The sequence below is a fragment of the Astyanax mexicanus genome, chromosome 21 (assembly GCF_023375975.1).
Source record: "Astyanax mexicanus isolate ESR-SI-001 chromosome 21, AstMex3_surface, whole genome shotgun sequence".
NCBI classification, from domain to species: domain Eukaryota; kingdom Metazoa; phylum Chordata; class Actinopteri; order Characiformes; family Acestrorhamphidae; genus Astyanax; species Astyanax mexicanus.
The window spans coordinates 36831254-36851532 of record NC_064428.1 but is presented as its reverse complement, the minus strand read 5'-3'; the positions used below and the strand labels follow the sequence as shown (position 1 = coordinate 36851532).

Below are 20279 nucleotides of genomic sequence, written 5' to 3'. Positions count from 1 at the left end.
CAGCTAGAAGGTACACGTGAGACTCTTGCCCTCCGCACTGTACGATCTGATATCACCAACCTGACTGGGTCAAGGATCTCCTTTCAGATCTCTCCAAGAAATAACCCTAAGAAGCGTTTCAGAGTACAAGGAGCCTTTACTGCCTCTGGACTAGACCTAATGGAGCAGAGCTACCCTGTTCAGACCCTTCAGAAAAGGTACACCCACCTTAGAGGTATCCCACTACAGTCTTTCCATAATGCACGTCCATTGGTGCTGATTGGGTCAGATAACGTTCATCTCATCACAGCAACCGAGCCAGTGCGTCAAGGGCACCAAAGTGGACCCATTGCAATCCACACTGCTCTTGGATGGGCCCTGCAGGGAGCTGAACGCTGTATTCGAGACCAGTCCTCAGTGCACCAGTGTCTCCTGCTCTCAACAGCTAACTCTGATGACCTCCTCTATCGACAAGTGGAAAGGCTGTGGCAACTTGATGTCCTGCCTTATCGTAACGAGAAGTTGGTGGTTCGTTCACGAGAAGACCAAGAAGCTATTAAGCTTCTTGAGGACAAAACCAAACGAGTTAGTGTTAATGGAGTTCTTCGATATGCAACTCCTCTCCTCTGGAAGTCCAGCACACCGAAGCTCAATGGTTCCATCCAGTCCGTCATGGCAAACCTGAGGAGTACCGAGAGGAGGCTCAAGCGAGATTATGAAAGAGAATGCACCTACAGAGCTGAAATAGATAAGCTTATTCAAGCAGGACATATCAGCAAGCTACAACCTGACGAAGTGCACAAATCGGAGGAGCAGTGGTACCTTCCCCACCATCTGGTACATCATAACAGTAAACCAAGACTAGTCTTCAACTGCTCCTTCAGACATCAGGGCATCTCTCTGAACGAACAACTCTTGCCTGGACCAGTGCTGGGCCCATCACTGCTAGGTGTTCTCTTAAGATTTAGACAGCACTGCATAGCTGTTAGCGGAGACATACGGGGCATGTTTCATCAGGTCCGCCTCATAGCCGAAGATAGACCCTTTCTGCGTTTTATCTGGAGAGACCTACGATGTGAGGACCCACCAGATGTGTATCAATGGGAGGTACTGCCATTTGGCACGACGAGCAGTCCCTGCTGTGCTATATTCGCTCTACAGCAACTCACCCTTGATTACCAAGAAAGCTATTCTGGCACTCTTCAGTCCGTCCAGCAGTGCTTTTATGTGGACAACTACTTGGAGAGCTTTCCTACCATAGCTGCGGCTCAAGAAATGGTAGATAAACTGCGAAGCCTACTGCTGGAAGGAGGGTTTGACCTCAGACAGTGGGCCAGTAACCAACCTACCGTCATAGCTCATCTGCCTACAGAAGCAAGGTCCTCAACTGCGGAGCAGTGGCTAGGGCGGAACCAAGGTGGCCCGATGGAACCCACTTTGGGTCTGAGATGGAACTGCGCAGGTGACACACTGGGCTATCAGCACCGACCCATTGAGCATGCTGTGCTGACTAGGCGGAGAGCCTACCAGGTACTAGCCAGCCAGTACGACCCATTAGGGTTTATAGTACCATACACCACCCGAGCCAAAGTGCTAATCCAACAGCTGTGGTCTAGACAAAGAGAGTGGGATGACCCTGATCTGCCTCTTTCCTTAAAGGAGGCCTGGGAGAGCTGGGAGAGTGAGTTGCAGCAGCTCAGTGCAGTATCCATTCCGCGATGCTACTCACCTGATTCTACACAGGAAGCAAGTCTTGAGTATGACCTCCATGTGTTCTGCGATGCCTCTGAAAAGGCTTATGGGGCTGTAGCCTATTTAGCAGTACACAGTGGGGAAACCATCCATACCACCTTTGTGATGGCTAGGTCAAGAGTTGCTCCGAAGAGACAACAGTCCATACCCCGGCTAGAGCTTTGTGCTGCCTTGGCCGGAGCTCAATTAGCCAGACTTGTACAGGCGGAACTTACATTGACAATCCGCCAGACAGTTCTTTGGTCAGACTCTATGACAGTCCTGGAATGGCTTCAGTCTGACTCATGCAGGTTCAAAGTGTTCGTTGGCACTCGAGTATCGGAGATACAAGAAATGACAGATCGGAATGCTTGGCGGTATGTGGACACTCACAACAATCCCGCTGATGATATAACTAGGGGGAAACCACTCTTAACACTGGCCCAACCTAACAGATGGAGCCAAGGACCCTCTTTCCTCAAACAAAGCATCGAGCACTGGCCGAAGAAACCTGAATCTGGGACCCAGGAGAGCTTATCAGAGGTGAAAGGCATAACACTCTGCTGCCTTACGGTACTGGGGAGAAACTGCATTACTCCAGATGCAACTGAATACGGAACATGGAAAGAGCTAGTGGACGCTACCCAGAAGGCATGTCATGGGGCAGTTGCAGAGTCACTAGGGACCACTGACCAGCCAGTGAGTTATCGAGATGCAGAGTTACTGATATTAAAAGAGTGTCAAACTCAGAGCTTTCCAGATGAGTTGGCTGCTCTCAGAGAAGGGAAACCTCTGCCAAATCACAGCAGGTTGAGCAATCTAGCACCTGAATGGGATTCTGCAATGAATATTATCAGAGTTGGGGGACGGCTGCGGAGACTACAGACTCTCAACATGGACGAAGCCCATCCGATAGTTCTAGATCCGCGACATCCAGTGACACAGCTACTCATCAAAGAGTTTGATGAACGTCTGTTGCACCCTGGAGCTGAACGGGTATATGCTGAGATTCGAAGGCAGTACTGGATCTTGAGGGGTCGTCAAGCCATTAGACATCATCAGATTCACTGCCCCACCTGTCGGAAATGGAGAGCTCAGCCAAAGGTGCCTCAAATGTCTGACTTGCCACCAGAGCGTCTTCGTCTACTCTGTCCACCTTTCTTCTCCACAGGAGTTGATTGCTTTGGGCCATACTTAGTGAAGATTGGCAGGAGGACTGAGAAACGCTGGGGTGCTATCTTTAAGTGTCTCACTACACGAGCAGTTCATATTGAACTGCTCAGTTCTATGGATGCAGATGCCTTCCTACTGTCCTTACGGCGCTTCATAGCCAGGAGAGGGCGCCCAAAGGAAATTCTTTCAGATTGTGGCACAAATTTTCGTGGGGCTGACCGTGAGCTTCGTGAATCCTTTGCTGCACTTCACCCACAACTCAAGGCACAATTGGCTGACTACCAGATCCTCTTCAAATTCAATCCCCCAAGTGCTCCACACTTCGGGGGTACGTGGGAGAGAGAGGTTCGTTCTATAAAGTCTGCTCTCAGAGTGGTTGTTGGAAGTCAAACCACCTCGGAGGATGTTCTGCATACTGTGCTGGTGGAGGTGGAAGGCATCCTGAATTCAAAGCCACTAGGCTATGCATCAACGGATATCGCTGATCCTGACCCCATTACGCCTAATGTGCTTCTCATGGGGCGGCGGGATGCCTCCCTGCCACAAGTTGCTTATGCACCGGCTGATATGGGGCGGCGGAGATGGCGGCATTGTCAGAACATTGTAGACCAGTTTTGGGTTCAGTTTGCACGTCAGTATCTACCCTCACTCCAAACTCGCCATAAGTGGCAGAAGCAGTCTGAAAACCTGACCGTGGACTCAGTAGTCATGATAGTTGATCCACAACTACCCCGAGCTCAGTGGCCTATTGGTAGGGTCACTAAGACCATAACTAGCCAGGATGGATGTGTCAGAACAGCGGACGTCCTTGTAAAAGGCAAGATCTACACAAGACCAGTTGCTCGCCTAATTCAGCTTCCAAAGATTGAGGATGGTTCTGACGATCTCTGAAGAATTCTCTCTATTGCACATTTGCTTCTCAACTGTGGGGGCGGCTGTTGTGAATTCTTCATATTGGACATTCACTGGTAAAATAATTAGTGTTTGGTCTAGCTACTTACAATCTGCAGTGCTTGTTCTGCTCAGTACCTCATGGACATTTATGTTTAGAGGAGGACTTTTATTTTGATGCACGTACCTGTTGCTGCTAGAGTCACAGGCAGCAGTTAGCAGTCAGAGACGATGTAAGTTTCAGCTCCTCATTTAAACTGTTAATTTGTGCTGTAAATTGAGCTTTGGTGGATTTAGTTGACCAAACAGTGTACTCAAGTTCTTGTGTGTACTATATGTAGTTATGTGGAGCAGGAATATGCGAAGTAAACAGAGATAATATGCCAAGTTTGAGGCTGCTCACTAGTTAGTTAACTGCAGCATATGTGGCTAGATTTTACCTCCCCCTGCTGGAGCATGTTGCTATGATCTCACTGAAACTTGTGAGGGTTTATATTAACAGCTTCTACAGTTTTGCCCACTTACCTCTCTGAAGTCAGTTTATTAGTTTAGCTAATACTGTGTAATGATAATTTAGAAATACTGCATTTATGTTTATGTACTTGTTTTCTGTGTTTATCTGCAGAAAATGCTACTGTTGTCAATGCTACTGAGGCTGTTCATTTATATCAGTAAACTAATTAAATCATCCCTGATGACTCTGTGCTCTCTGATCGGAGCCCTGTAGTGGCCAAGATCCTCATTAACCAGTTCACTGAAAAACTTCAGAACAATTAGTGAGTTAGCTAGCTTATAACTAAGGTTAGCTAGCTTATCACTAAGGTTAGTTAGCTTGTTGCTAAGGTTAGCTAGCTCATCTCTAGCTTTAGTTATTTCCCTGGTAACATTAGTGAGTTAGCTAGCTTATCACTAAGGTTAGTTAGCTTGTCGCTAAGATTAACTAGCTCATCTCTAGCTTTAGTTCTTTCCCCGGTAACATTAGTGCGCTAGCTAGCTCGTCACTAAGGTTAGCTAGCTCGTCACTAAGGTTAGCTAGCTTGTTGCTAAGGTTAGCAAGCTCATCTCTAGCTTTAGTTCTCTCTCCGGTAACATCAGTGTGTTAGCTAGCTTGTTGCTTAGGTTAGCTAGCTCATCTCTAGCTTTAGTTCTCTTCCCGGTCACATTTTTGTGTTAGCTAGCTTTTTTGCTAAGGTTAGCTAGCTTGTCGCTAGCTTTAGTTCTCTCCCCAGTAACATTAGTGAGTTAGCTAGCTCGTCATTAAGGTTAGCTAGCTCATCACTAAGGTTAGCTAGCTTGTTGCTAAGGTTACCTAGCTTGTCGCTAGCTTTAGTTCTCTCTCCGGTAACATTAGTGTGTTAGCTAGATCATCACTAAGGTTAGCTAGCTTGTCACTAAGGTTAGCTAGATAGTTGCTAACTTTAGTTCTCCACCTGTTAACATTAGTGTGTTAGTTAGCTTGTTACTAAGGTTAGCTAGCTTGTTGCTAGCTTTAGTTCTCTCAACCAATTATTTAATGTAATGTAATAATTTTATGTTGTGTTTATTGTAGTATATTTAGCTGTATTTTTGTAAAACAGTAAATATCGCTTTTTCAGGTAACGACTCTTTACTACGCCAGACCCATCGAGAGGGAGAGCGACTGCAAATTATTTAATCTTTCTGTTTCCATGAAACGTCTACATCAAGGTGCGTTTCATTATGACCCAAATCATCATTACTGTTATAGTAATTTATAGAGGCTTACAAAAATATTGATATATTGAAGTATCACAATATTATGTTTTGCAGTATTGTTATAGACTCTCAATCACACAGTGTTAATATTCAATGATTAGTTTAGATTAGTGAAGATTGTTGTCAGAAGTGGGGAATTTAGTGTTGTGTTTAAGCCCCGCCCACTAGATGGCAGAGTTGTAGTCTGTCATTAAATCCCATTGTTCTGATTGGATAGAAAGTAAACTTTCCTTATACTCAGATTTTAGAAGCATGATGTGTTTTGATGTTTTTATACAAAAATTTGATTTAATCAATCATCAGCGATATATCGCCTCATTTACAGTATCGCAACATATTGTGATGTATAGAATCATCACAGCCCTGTATCGTGATGAATATTGTATCACTAAGTTCTTGCCAATAAACTCTTTCATGTTCATTTTGCCTCTTTTTTAGTGACATACCAGGGAGCTAAAGAAAGCTACGAGCTCACCATCGAAACCTCGTAAGTCTAGTATCCACTGTATAATCCATATATGGTACACACAATGAATTGCAATTTAACACAGTGTTTCTTGCATTTACTTTGGCTTATAATTATAATTTTAAACAGAATAAAAACCTGCTGCACATGTACCACTGTGTAATATTACCATTCATTTTAACAACACAGTAAAAAAAGAGTTTTAGGCACTAAAGATACCAAATAATTATGAGATTCAGGTGTTATTTATTACTTTATAAGGTACAGTGGCTTTTATTGTAATTTGTCACCTTACAACCACAAACTAAAATGTATTTTATTGAGATTTTAAGTGACAGACCAACACAAAGTAGCACATAATTGGGAAGTGGAAAGAAAATGAGACATAGATTAAAAAAATATATCAAATAAAAATCTGAAAAGTGTGACCTGCAAAAGTGTTCATCCTTAGTCAATATTTAGCTACCTTTCACTGAGTTTACAGCTGCAAGTCTTTTGGGCTATATCTCTGGATACATCACTGGATTTTGTGCTAATGTACCTGATTTGAGTTTGTACAGGCTGTGTTTTAGACTAAAATAAATTTCATTTATTTGTGCAGCTATAAGAATCCAAAGGAAAAGAGAGACGCCACCATGTCTGTTCTGGATATCGGCCTGCTGACAGGATTCGTAGTGGATGAACTGGATCTCAATGAAGTAAGGAGATAGCTTGATGCTGTATCAATAAAATTTTAATACCCCTGATAACCTTCTTAATCTCCAAAATGGCAACTATACAGGAGATGGAAACTTTCTTAACGTTTATTTACATTTTTTACTAATTAATAGAATTTCTATTGGTCTTTTCATTGTGAAATTTGACACAATTTAAAGATCAGCCAGATTTTTGCAGATATTTCCCGCAGTGATGGGAATAACAGCGTTGAAATAAATACTTTTTTCAGTAACGAGTAACCTAACTAATCACTCTGACTGTCACTATAAAACCGATACCATTTCCGACACCCCGTTACTGCACATTACTTTAGCTGCTCAATTATTATTTTTTTTATTTTTATTTTTTTTACTTCGCACATACAGACAAAGGCGCATGTCTGTGTGTGTGCATTGTGTGTGTGAGTCACAAGGGAGGGGAGGATGAGATATCCACCTAAGCAATGATTGGCTAAGGTATAGTAAGATTATGTTTTCAGCCAATCAGAGAAAATAGGTGGGCGGGTGTTTACAGCACATAGCGAGAGATGGCGAGTGAGGAGGACTCCAGTGGAAAACAGCCTTTTCCAGATGGAAATACCCACACTATTTCAAATTCACTGAGGTCAAAGTGGGGGTGGGGGATACAGGGGCGAGTAACACAAAAGTAACACAATAGATACTTTTACTGGTAACTAATTACTTTTATAGTGGTGTAACTCAGTTAGTAACTCAGTTACTTTTTTGGAGAAGTAACTAGTAACCAGTGATGTCAGTAACGCGTTACCTAGTATTCTAATCTGACCCTTTTTTTCAGTAACGAGTAATCTAACGTGTTACTATTTCCAATCCAGTAATCAGATTAAAGTTACTTATTTAAGTCACTGTGCGTTACTCTCTCTCTCTCTCTCTCTCTCTCTCTCCACCTCATCTCCTCCACAAACACACACACACACCGCTCCCTTACCCATTCCCCCTCCGCTCTTCCCCAATCACACGCGTCTCGCTTTCTCCCCTGTCTCTCTCTCTCTCGCGCTCGGCGTGTCTTTAGTTTCCGCCCGTTTTCGTTTTCCGCCAGTTCTCGGGCTCCCTATCTCTTTATAAAGGCGTTTTTTTTTGCGGCCGCGTCCCAATTCACTAGCCAGAGCAGCGGTCTGCCACAAATTTGATTGGCAGAGGAGAGCATTTAAAGATTTTACACCACACGTGATTGGAAGTTCACTGTGGCGCAGAGCGCACATACCGTAAAGACAAGAAAAGTTCCGGTGCTTTAAATGAACACTGTCAGAATTAAATCCTTCTCAGTAGTTGGGTCCGGTATGGGTCCGTATTGGACAACGTCTGGGTCCGGACCCGGAACACAGTCTGCAAATGTGTGATCCCTGGTCTAGACCATATACACGGTTCTGTTTTAGAAAACCACTCCTTGCTGCCCTGCAGAGAACAACAAGTTCAATGTTCAGTTTTACAGTGTTAAATATGTCAGGTCAAGAAAGACTTTCTTTATTTTATATATTTTTTTGTAAAAACAAGTATTTATGTTTAGTAAAATCAAGAAAGACCATATTTTATTTTTTATTAAAAAAAATATTTATGTTAAGTTAATTTTTTTATTTTTATTAAAAAAAAACTTATTTTTTTAGGAAATAGTTCAACTTAATAGAGATAAATTGTTGCTGTTAAAAATGCATTTTCCAGTAAAGGGAGTATTGGCAAAACTGGTTATAATGTTTATGTTAAGGCGGTGCCGTGGCGGGAGGTGGTGTCTGCAGCTGCTGAAAGTAACTAATAAAGTAACTTGTAAAGTAACTTAGTTACTTTTAAAATCAAGTAACCCATAAAGTAACTAAGTTACTTTTTAAAAGAGTAATCAGTAATCAGTAATCGGATTACTTTTTCAAAGTAACTATACCATCACTGCTAGTAACCATAACTAATTACTTTTATAGTGGAGTAACTCAGTTAGTAACTCAGTTACTTTTTTGGAGAAGTAACTAGTAACTATAACTAATTACTTTTTAAAAGTAACCTGCCCAACACTGCTCATCCGTATTCTCAGATCTAAAAGCTGAGAGCGGAGCGGACGTCACGGTTCAGCCAGGGCTTCTGATTGGGGTTGACGCGCACTAATCTGTAGAACCTCCATACCCAACCGTCTCAATCTCATCTTATACCCAGGATAGGATACATTATACAGTGTCATCATTACATTCCCATACATATAGAGATTCTTGGTGTGTAATCATATTTAGTCAGTGTAAGTCTGTAGGTAGAAACTTGCTTTCAGTCTCTAACTGTAGATATGATGTAGTGTTTTACACCCTAAAGAAAAGATAAAGAACTGACTAACATTCCTCTATTTTTCTCTTGTGTTCACTACTAACAGCTCCACACCGGGAAAGGAAGATACATTCAGAAGTTTGAGATGGACAAGCAGCTCTCAGAACGAGGCTCCCTCATCCTTTCTCTCGATAAGGTACGTGATGTTGAAACGCAAAGACAGCTCATATTGTTTCTTGGGTTGCACCGATGACGATACTGGCACTTACACACAGTATCGGTATCGGCAATGAGTATTGGCCGATACCATTTCCTGGTTCTCTTAAAGGAACACTGCACACTGTATCTTGTAATAAAAAATACAAATAGAAAATCTGAAAAGCGCATAAAGATTTTCCTGTTTTTAACCATATTTTGATAATTACATGTTCAATTGAATAATTCCAAGTGGACAGCAGGAGCTCCTTGTCAATCATTATCTACTGCAGCCAATCATCTTAACAGATCTTTCAAAAAAGACGGAAACTGCGAAGCAGCCAATCAGGTTATTATATCTTATTCAGAATAAGACAGTTAGTATCGGTATCGGTACTCGGTATCGGCCGATACCAGAAAAGCTGGTATCGGTAGCGGTAAGGAAAAAGTGGTATCGGTGCATCCCTAATTGTTTCAATAGAAAAGCACTGACCGGTAGAACTGATAAAGTGAGATTCTCCGGAGCAGCGATGGATGAGTTTAAGGTCGGAGTTTAAAGTTCACAGTCCAGCTGATGTTCAGCAGGATAATGCTCACCCACACACATACTAATTGATAATACAGTTAAGCTAGCTGGTGGATTAGTCTATTAAAATATACATTGACAACCTATATTGGTAACACTTTACAATAAGGGTACATCAATTAACACTTACTTATGACAGCAGTAAACATGTTTTAATGGTTAAGTAATGTGTCATCTAATTATTTATTTATGCTTCATTAAACATTCCTAAATGTCTTATTACTTTAATAAACATTGATTTTGATTTGCTTGGCTGCTTCTCACTAGGTCTCTCATGAGGAGGTAGACAGGATCGTTTTCAGAGTTCACAAGATCACAGACGTGGCCATGCTCCAACCCGCCTCCGTCTCTGTGTACGAGTACTACTCTCCAGGTATGCTAATAGAGTGCACATTAACATATATATACACATATATACATCAAAATCTTACACCGAAAATAACCGTGGTGTTTCCAAAGGGGAGCGCTGTATAAAATACTACCACCCGCTGAAGAAAGACGGAACCCTGGACAGACTGTGCAGCAGCCAGGATGGCCCCTGCCTGTGCGCTGAAGGTACGGCCAGCTAATAGCTAATAGCTACATGCTAACAAAATGATTACAATAGCTCCTCAATCCCAGACAGGCTGTTTAAAACTAATCAGCCAACAGCCAGTGAATCAGAGAATCAATAAGACAGTCAGTGACTCACTCAATTAATCAAGAAATGAGTCAGTGACTTGGATAATGACTTGATTTAGTCAGGCAGGCAGTCAGTGACTCACTCATTCAGTCAATCAGTGATTTAGTCAGTCATTGGTTTAGAGGGTCAGTGATTCAGTCAGTCAGAGGGTCTGTGATTCAGTCAGTCAGAGGGTTGGTGATTCAGTGAATCAGATGGTTAGTGATTCAGTCAGTCAAGGGCATCTGATTCAGCAAGTCAGAGGATCTGTGATTTAGAGACTAAGAGAGTCTGTTATTCAGAGAATCAGAGGGTATGTGATTCAGTGAGTCAGAGGGTCTGTGATTTAGAGATTCAGAGAGTCTGTGATTCAGTCACTCAGAGGGTCTGTGATCTAGAGATTCAGAGAGTCAGTGATTCAGCGAGTCAGAGGATCTGTGATTTAGAGATTGAAAGGTCTGTGATGTAGAGATTAAGAGAGTCTGTTTTTCAGAGAATCAGAGGGTCGGTGATTCAGTGAGTCAGATGGTCTGTGATTCAGTCAGTCAGAGGGTCTGTGATTCAGTCAGTCAGAGGATTGGTAATTTAGTGAGTCAGATGGTCAGTGATTCAGTCAGTCAGAGGGTCTGTGATTCAGTCAGAGGGTCTGTGATTCAGTCAGTCAGAGGGTCTGTGATTCAGTCAGTCAGAGGATTGGTAATTTAGTGAGTCAGATGGTCAGTGATTCAGTCAGTCAGAGGGTCTGTGATTCAGTCAGTCAGTAGGTCTGTGATTCAGTCAGTCAGAGGGTCTGTGATTCAGTCAGTCAGAGAGTCTGTGATTCAGTCAGTCAGAGGGTTGGTAATTTAGTGAGTCAGATGGTCAGTGATTCAGTCAGTCAGAGGGTCTGTGATTCAGTCAGAGGGTCTGTGATTCAGTCAGAGGGTCTGTGATTCAGTCAGTCAGAGAGTCTGTGATTCAGTCAGTCGGAGGGTCTGTGATTCAGTCAGTCAAAGGGCATGTGATTCAGTCAGTCAGAGGGTCTGTGATTCAGTCAGTTAGAGGGTCTTTGATTCAGTGAGTCAGAGGATCTGTGATTCAATCAGTCAGATGGTCTGTGATTCAGTCAGTCAGATGGTCTGTGATTCAGTCAGTCAGAGGATCTGTGATTCAGTCAGTCAGAGGGTCAGTGATTTAGTAAGTCAGAGGGTCTGTGATTCAGTCAGTCAGAGGGTCTGTGATTCAGTCAGTCAGAGGGTCTGTTATTTAATCAGTCAGAGGGTCTGTGATTCAGTCAGTCAGAGGGTCTGTGATTTAATCAGAGGGTCTGTGATTCAGTCAGTCAGAGGGTCTGTGATTCTGTCAGTCAGAGGGTCGGTGATTTAGAGATTCAGAGGATCTGTGTTTTAGAGATTAAGACAGTCTGTTATTTAGAGATTCAGAGGGTCTGTGATTCAGTCAGTCAGAGGGTCAGTGACTTGGTCACCTGGAGGAAAATGACTTGGTCAGTCTGTACAGGCACACACAGGCATTAATTCTAAGACTCAGTCAGGAATTTAGTCAGTTAGTGATTCAGTCAGTCAGAGGGTCTGTGATTCAGTCAGTCAGAGGGTCTGTGATTCAGTCAATTGGTGATTAAGTTTGCCAGTCTGCACCTCACTCAACAGTCCTTGACTCGCTCGGTCTGTAACTCAATCTATCAATCAATCTGTGACTCAGTCAGTGATTGAGTTGGTTAGTCTGTGACCCTGTTTGGCAGACCCATTGTGAGGCCTGTGAATATATTTTCAGAATATCTAAACTGGTTTCACTGCTGTTTTATCTACTGTGCTGTGTGAACATTCTGTGTCTCCTGATACAGAAAACTGCAGCATCCAGAAAAAAGAGAAAATCAAGGAACAAGAACGGTCGGATAAGGCGTGTGAAGATGATAAGAACTACGGTAAACACTCATACGCTTTTATTTGGGCTGCTGAACATTGTGTGTGTTAAGTTTGCCCCGAGTTTGCAAAAGTTTGTGAAGCCCTGCTTTAGACTGTTTATAATTGTATTTAGTTTTGTATTTTAGTATCACTTTTAACAGCTTCTTCCCTCAGAGCATCAGCCTACTGAACTTTAACATTCTCTCTCATCACTCAGATACCACATCTCCATCCCTGACATGCTCATTATGCACCCTGTACCCATGTTATGCACTCAGCTGTGTGTATTTTTAATGTGTTTGTGCTTTTAACAGTTTACAAAGTCAAGCTCGAGAGTTCTCAGAAGACCCCGTACTCAGACGTCTACAACATGCTGATAGAACAGGTCCTGAAAGAAGGTAGGTTTGCTATACTGATCTATAGTTATATGTGGGGATATAAAACCAGTGACCCATAATCTAGAACATAGTCTCCCCAATTCATGAACATTGCCACTGTAATGACCCTGCGTCCATTACAATGGACATCACATATTTTCTTTTTCAATGTTTTGTTGCACATCAGCAATTGAGCCCTGTTGTCCATCGGAATAGACCATAAACCAACTAATGAAAACATTTACCAAGCGATAAAGTTTACCAACCGATGAAAGAGTTTACCAGCCGATAAAAAAGTTTAACAACTAATAAAAGAGTTTACCAGCCGTTTAAAAAGTTTAACAACTAATAAAAAAGTTTACCAATCGATGAAAAAGTTTACCAACTGATGAAAAAGTTTACCAACCGATGAAAAAGTTTGCCAGCCGATGAAAAAGTTTACAAACCAATGCAAAAGTTTACCAACCGATAAAAAAGTTTACCAATCGATGAAAAAGTTTACCAATCGATGAAAAAGTTTACCAACCGATGAAAAAGTTTACCAACCGATGAAAAAGTTTACTAACTGATGAAAAAGTTTAACAACCGATGAAGGGGTTTACCAGCCGATGAAACAGTTTACCAACCGATGAAACAGTTTACCAACCAATGCAAAAGTTTACCAACCGATTAAAAAATTTAACAACCGATGAAAAAGTTTACCAACCAATGCAAAAGTTTACCAGCCAATGAAAAAGTTTAACAACTAATAAAAAGTTTAACAACCGATGAAAAAGTTTACCAACCGATGAAAAAGTTTACCAGCTGATGAAAAAGTTTACCAACTAATGGAATGGAAACACTTTTCTACAGTATATGGTTCAGGCTTTCAGACCAATGACAAGAAGCTGAGAAGCAAAACAAGACTTAAACAATAGAAGAAGAAAAAGAAGAGGTGTTGAATTTACACAGTGATATGTTCACAAACAGGTACGCTAGTGACTCCTGTTTCTGAGGGAATCAGTTACACTTATTCTGCTGTGTGAAGGAAGTCTAGTTTAGAAGGGAGATTCTAGTCAGGAGGCAGAATTCCCCCTTAACACCTTCTACAAACCAATCAGTGTGAGGTATAGGGAGACTCCGCCCAGTCACTAAACTGCAGAGTTAAAACTGAAATTACCTGTACCGAACTTGAACAGTGTAAATTGTGCCGTAACTGTAGTCTTGTTTGTCCCCTCCCCCTGCCCCAGTGTGACAGATTGAGTGTGCTGTAATGTGTGTGTTTTGTGTTGTAGGATCTGAAAGAGTTGAGGAAGGGCAGGTGAGGAGCTTCATGGGTCACCCTAAATGCCGGGAATCGTTCGGGTTCAAGGAGGGAAAGTCCTACCTGATCATGGGCCGCAGCGCTGACCTGCTGAGGACAGACGGAAGGTAGCGTTCAGTATCTGTGATTTTACCGCTGGGTAAAACGTGGTTAATAATTATAAATATGAATAAAATAAAAATGCAGTAATTTTTATATCTTACAGCATCAGAATGTAACGTTTATCAGGCTTTCTGATTTTTCCATTTATTCCCCTTAAAACCTGAATTTCAACTTGAGGGAAAAAAAATTAACCATTACTCAATTCTTTAATTTTCTTGTAATATGAGGTTGGATTATACCATCAGATATGGGGAGAAAATCATAAAATTTATTAATTGATTAAGATCAATTTCTTAATTTTGAGTGGAATTTTAGATTATAAATGGCAGAAAATGGGAAAAACTAACAAACATCTTTTTCTATGGCAAATTTTATTTTTATACCTAATTATTTTTTATTTTTGTATTTTACAAAATTTAACTGTTATTTTTACTCAGTATTTTTTTTTCATCTGCTTTTTTTCAATTTGTGACCCTCATGATCAATTAAAAAATTAAAATTAAATTTTACTTGGTATTTGGATTTTTTTTTTTGTAACAAAAGTAGGTAGGATTTTATGATCTGATTTGTTTGTTAAAATGCTTAAATTCATGGATTCGTGGAAAAACTCATGTGAAGAAGCAGAATCTTTTTTTTAGTCCTGAAATTCAGATTATGAGGAAAAATAGTTGATGTATCGAAAATAGTTGATGTATATGCAAACGAAAATAATACCACTTCCTGTTCCACTTCTAGTAATGGATGAATCGGGACAGGGCCGTAGTGTATGTTGTTAATGATATGTTAAGGTTCTAACGGTTCTAACAGTTCTAACGGTTCTAATGGTGTGTTGTTAATGATATATACAGTATGTGTAGGCTCTAACGGTTCTAATGGTGTGTTGTTAATGATATATACAGTATGTGTAGGTTCTAACGGTTCTAATGGTGTGTTGTTAATGATATATACAGTATGTGTAGGCTCTAACGGTTCTAATGGTGTGTTGTTAATGATATATACAGTATGTGTAGGTTCTAACGGTTCTAATGGTGTGTTGTTAATGATATATACAGTATGTGTAGGTTCTAACGGTTCTAATGGTGTGTTGTTAATGATATATACAGTATGTGTAGGTTCTAACGGTTCTAATGGTGTGTTGTTAATGATATATACAGTATGTGTAGGTTCTAACGGTTCTAATGGTGTGTTGTTAATGATATATACAGTATGTGTAAGTTCTAACGGTTCTTACAGTTGTAATGGTGTGTTGTTAATGATATATACAGTATGTGTAGGTTCTAACGGTTGTAATGGTGTGTTAATGATATATACAGTATGTGTAGGTTCTAACGGTTCTAACGACTGTAATGGTGTGTTAATGATATATACAGTATGTGTAGGTTCTAACGGTTCTAACGGCTGTAATGGTGTGTTAATGATATATACAGTATGTGTAGGTTCTAACGGTTCTAACGGCTGTAATGGTGTGTTAATGATATATACAGTATGTGTAGGTTCTAACGGTTCTAACGGCTGTAATGGTGTGTTAATGATATATACAGTATGTGTAGGCTCTAAAGGTTCTAATGGTGTGTTGTTAATGATATATACAGTATGTGTAGGTTCTAACGATTCTAACGGTTAATGATATATACAGTATGTGTAGGTACTAACGGTTCTAACGGTTGTAACGGTGTGTGTTTTCAGGCTGCAGTATATCCTGGGTGAGCAGACGTGGATCGAGTACTGGCCCACGAGTGAAGAGGGTCAATCTTCTGAATTCGATGATCAATATCTGGGCATCCAGGACCTCACTCAGAAACTCATCTACTTCGGATGCCCCACATGATATAATGATTATATGATTCAATCTATATAAAATAAACTTTTTAAAAGAAACGACTTGACTGAGTTACTGAAATTCATTTTGTTAATGTAACCGACACCCCATGGAAGATAAAGAACACTGCACTGACCTGATGAGTGCCGGTTTCATCATTATAGTGATGGTCTTTGGTTTTTGATGATCTTTGCGTTGACTGCACTTGAGAATACTTTTTAAATTTCTGGAAATTCTTATTTTTGTTCTGACTAAAAGTCATTTTTCTCTTTACTTAGTTGAGTAGTTCATGGATCAGAACAGTACTCTACCTCTTCACAACTCTTGATGAGTTCAGCACAGCTGTTAACTGAAAGCCTGAATTCCAAGTGACTCTACCTCATAAAGCTGACTGAGAAAATCCAGCAGAGAAAAAGCAAGAGGTGCTACTTTGAAGAATGAAAAATATAAAAAACATATTTTGGTTTTGTTTAACACCTTTTTTTATTTACTAAATAATTCCATATGGTTTTTTTCATAGAAATATGACATAGAAATAAATAGTAAATACAATTTAATGTAAAGTAAAACTTCAAGGCAGTTTTAAAACTTAGGTTTTTCAGTTAAAGCTGCTGATATTTTACAGTGTATCAGCAGCATTTAGGTATCTGATATTTCCATGTGTGGATGAGAATAAATCAATTAAATTAGACTGTATAGTTGTTTGTAACTCATTTTAATGATATTGCACTTTTATTGTATTGTGTTTCCGCATTGGCAAATATGAGTCTGTGGGGGCATTCTTGTGCATTTATCTATTAAATACAAAACTTTACTCATTAGTTAGGGCAACATAACCTCACAGGCCTCAAGGGTCAACATGCACATGATGTCTGAGTGGTTAAACTTACTTTGTTACTTGTATTAAATTCAGCAAAATGAAGCAATTTTACATTAAAATGCTTTACACATGTTGCTTCACCTAAACTGGTTAATATTTGCCCTTTACCTTTCTTATGTTACATTTCTTTCAAAAAGTGCTACTCTTTCTTTATTAGTTTTTTAATAAAATGTAAAAGAAAATGAATTAAACTCAAGATATGAGTAGAAAATTTGTTTAGTTTCAAATTTACAAATGAAGCAATGTTTATTAGCCCTTGGCCAAATATACTGTATGTAATATAAATGTGTGTGTGTGTGGGGGGGGGGGGGGTGTACAGTGTGTGTTTATCGAAAATGTGTTTTGATATATGTTTTTCACAAAAAATGAGCCAATGCCAATGAGTTTGAGTTAGAAAAAATATTTTTTTAGTATCATTTGATGAAAAATGAAAACAGGTCCCACAGACCCGAACACCACACAAGGGTTAAATAAATGATTCTGATACAGGTGATAAATTATTCTTTTGCAGAAGGCTTTATGAAGAAATGCTCATAAAAATGCTAATCAATGAATCAAATAAACAGAAAATCTGCTGTTTTTTTAAGTGTTTCTTTTATTTTGGGATATGAGATGCATGTATAAGATTCATAAATACAGTAGCAGCGCAGCAGGAATGAGCTCCCAAACTGGTGTTGTGTCGATTTGTGCTGCCTTGGCAAAATGTGTCGCCATAGTGTAAAACTGCCTGAATAAATCAGCAGATAGAATAATTCTATAGGAAACACGTATCATGTATTATGTCAGAAAATTATAAAAATAAATAAATAAATAAAAAGAGATATATTGGATGACCTAAATCACTATATCAATTATATATTGTATATTGTTAAATAAATAAATAAATAAATAAATAATTATTTTTAACAAAGAGTTTATTGTTTAAGAGCTTTAATGCTAGCCAGTATAAATGCATTAATGAAAAATAAAAAAGAAAAAGAAAAAAATTGAGGAAATAAAAAATGTGTTTCAACCCTTTCAGACCCTAATTATGTTCCAGTGCTAAAAATATAATCTGTAATACACTCCATATATATATATATATATATATATATATATATATATATATATATATATATATATATATATATATATATAAAACCTTGTTATTTTGATTATTTTACATAACTTTTATATAACTTATATAAAATTTTCACAAATCATGCCTGAGCAGTAACAAATAAATCATAGCCTAGCATGATTTTTTCTTATTTTGTCCAATTCAGTGGGCGGGGCTATGCTGCTGTTTGATTGGCTGTTAAATGTAAATTCTTTTGGACAACAGGCCTCAGTCTGTTTTAAAGAACGCAAGAATCCCCAAAAATAGGAAAAAAGATGTGGTTTGTTGCAATGGATGCAGGATCTGAAAGGTTTAATTAGAACAAATTAATGAAAAGGTGAAAAAAACATATTTTTAGTATAGTTAAAATGAAAATATTGGTATAGTCTAAACATCTTGTCTTTAGAAAAGCTGTCTTTTGTCTGTAGTAAAGCAGTAAAGCTGGAACAGTTAGTAGTAACTTAAAAATACTGTGAAGAATATAGGTTATCTTCTGAGGCTGGTAAATTTGATGAACTTATCCTGTAAAACAGAGGAAACTCTCGTTCTTCTTTTCCTGAAGCAGTCCTGATGAGTGCCAGTTCCATCATTATAACTAATAATTTTAATGTTTTAAGTGGTGACTGCACTTGAAGATACTTTCAAAGTTCTTGAAATTCTTCTTTTCGAATTTGACTGACCTTCATTTTATATATTTTTTCTTTATTTAGTTGAGTAGTTCTTGCTTTTCATAATCTGGATTAGAACATTACTCAAATATTCACTATTCACTGTATACCTGTAACTCTACCTCTTCACTACTTTACTTTAACTGATGCTCTCAAACACTTTATTAAGAGGCAAGAAATTCAAGTAATTAACTCTTGATGAGTTCAGCACAGCTGTTAACTGAAAGCCTGAATTCCAGGTGACTCTACCTAAAAAAGCTGACTGAGAAAATGCAATATATTATTATTAATACATTATAAAATACTGAATTTAAGGTGTCTCCCAGTGTCTGACTGGTAATGTATATTATATGTATTCTCTATATGCTGCAGTTTTGAATACTGTACGTGTTTTGCGTTGTGCTGGATGTTGAACTTGTTTGCCTGGGGGGGGGGGGGATTTTAAGGTCAGTTGACATCTGGATTGGATTCAAGGTCTGGTTTTGTTTGCTCAGCTCGTCTGCAGTAGATCCGTCTGGATAGAGTCTCTCAACAACACACAGATCTAATTCTGTTTATTTCCATAATACTTACTTACACAACGTTTCTTCATAAAACACACAATCAGTGTAATTCTCCATCCAGATCAATAAGGGCAGAGAGCAAAGAGACACTCAAACAGCCAAAGGTTAAACAGACAGCTTTAACAACTCAAACACTGTGATTTGTGGGAAATCAGGCTGCAGAGACCCATTACTGTAATATCTGTAAATGATTGGTCAGATTTGGCTTTGGGACAAACGATGGGTTTTTAAAGTCATATTAACCCAGACTTGAAATGCATTAAAGTAAGTTATTAGTACCAATTTAACAGCATTAAGAATCGGCCTCCGCTGAATTGGGCCACTTGACATATTATACTCAGCAACTGGGGTGCTGATACTTGCAGCTTGGCCCGGGTGCCATATTATACTAGGCAACCAAAGTGTTGAAACATGTGTCTTGAAGCAATAGCCATATTACACTCAGCAACCGGGGTGCTGGCAGATGCAGCTTGGGCTGAACCCTGATCCACGCTTTCATTACATCTAGAATTGACTACTGCAACAGCATTCTTTACGGCACATCTAACAAAATCCTAAATAAACTTCAATATATTCAGAACTGCGCTGCACATCTCCTCACTCGCTCTCCCTCCTGCGACCGCATTACACCTGTCCTCCAACACCTTCACTGGCTCCCTGTCACGCATCATATTCAATTCAAAATTCTTTTATTTACTCACAAAGCTCTCCATAATCAGGCCCCTCCCTACCGCACTGACCTGCTTCATTATCATACTCCTTCCCGTTCACTTCGATCATCTGACGCCAATCTACTCTCCATTGGTAGAACCAAGCACCGGACCTGGGGCGACAGAGCGTTTTCCATAGCTGCCCCCTCCCTGTGGAACTCTCTCCCAAAACACATCCGCGACTGCTCTGATCTTCCCACTTTTAAATCTCTCCTCAAAACTCACCTTTTCAGATCTGCTTTCAACGCATGATGCAACATTTCTATGTGCCTCTCCTTTTTCCTTTCCTCTCCTTTTCTTCATCTGTTTTTAACTTATTAAATTTTAACTTTCTATCTTTTATGCATTGATTGTTTTGCTCTATTGATTTCTATTGTATAGTATTGATGATGTTGATGATGATGATGATTATTTTAATATGTATTTTTATATTTTGTTTTTTTAATGCAATGTAAAGCGTCTTTGA

General features: G+C 39.5%; 1 protein-coding gene across 1 annotated transcript in view; it reads left to right on the top strand.

The window, feature by feature from the left end:
• LOC103045627 (complement C3) overlaps positions 1 to 14098 on the top strand; it is a 96323-nt gene extending 82225 nt beyond the window's left edge. Inside the window, exons 39-40 of the mRNA XM_049469865.1 lie at positions 12607 to 12690; positions 13944 to 14098. Coding sequence (XP_049325822.1) covers positions 12607 to 12690; positions 13944 to 14083 — 224 coding nt within the window. The 3' untranslated portion in view covers positions 14084 to 14098. The remainder of the gene's footprint in view (positions 1 to 12606; positions 12691 to 13943) is intronic.
• Positions 14099 to 20279: the final 6181 nt, after the last annotated feature.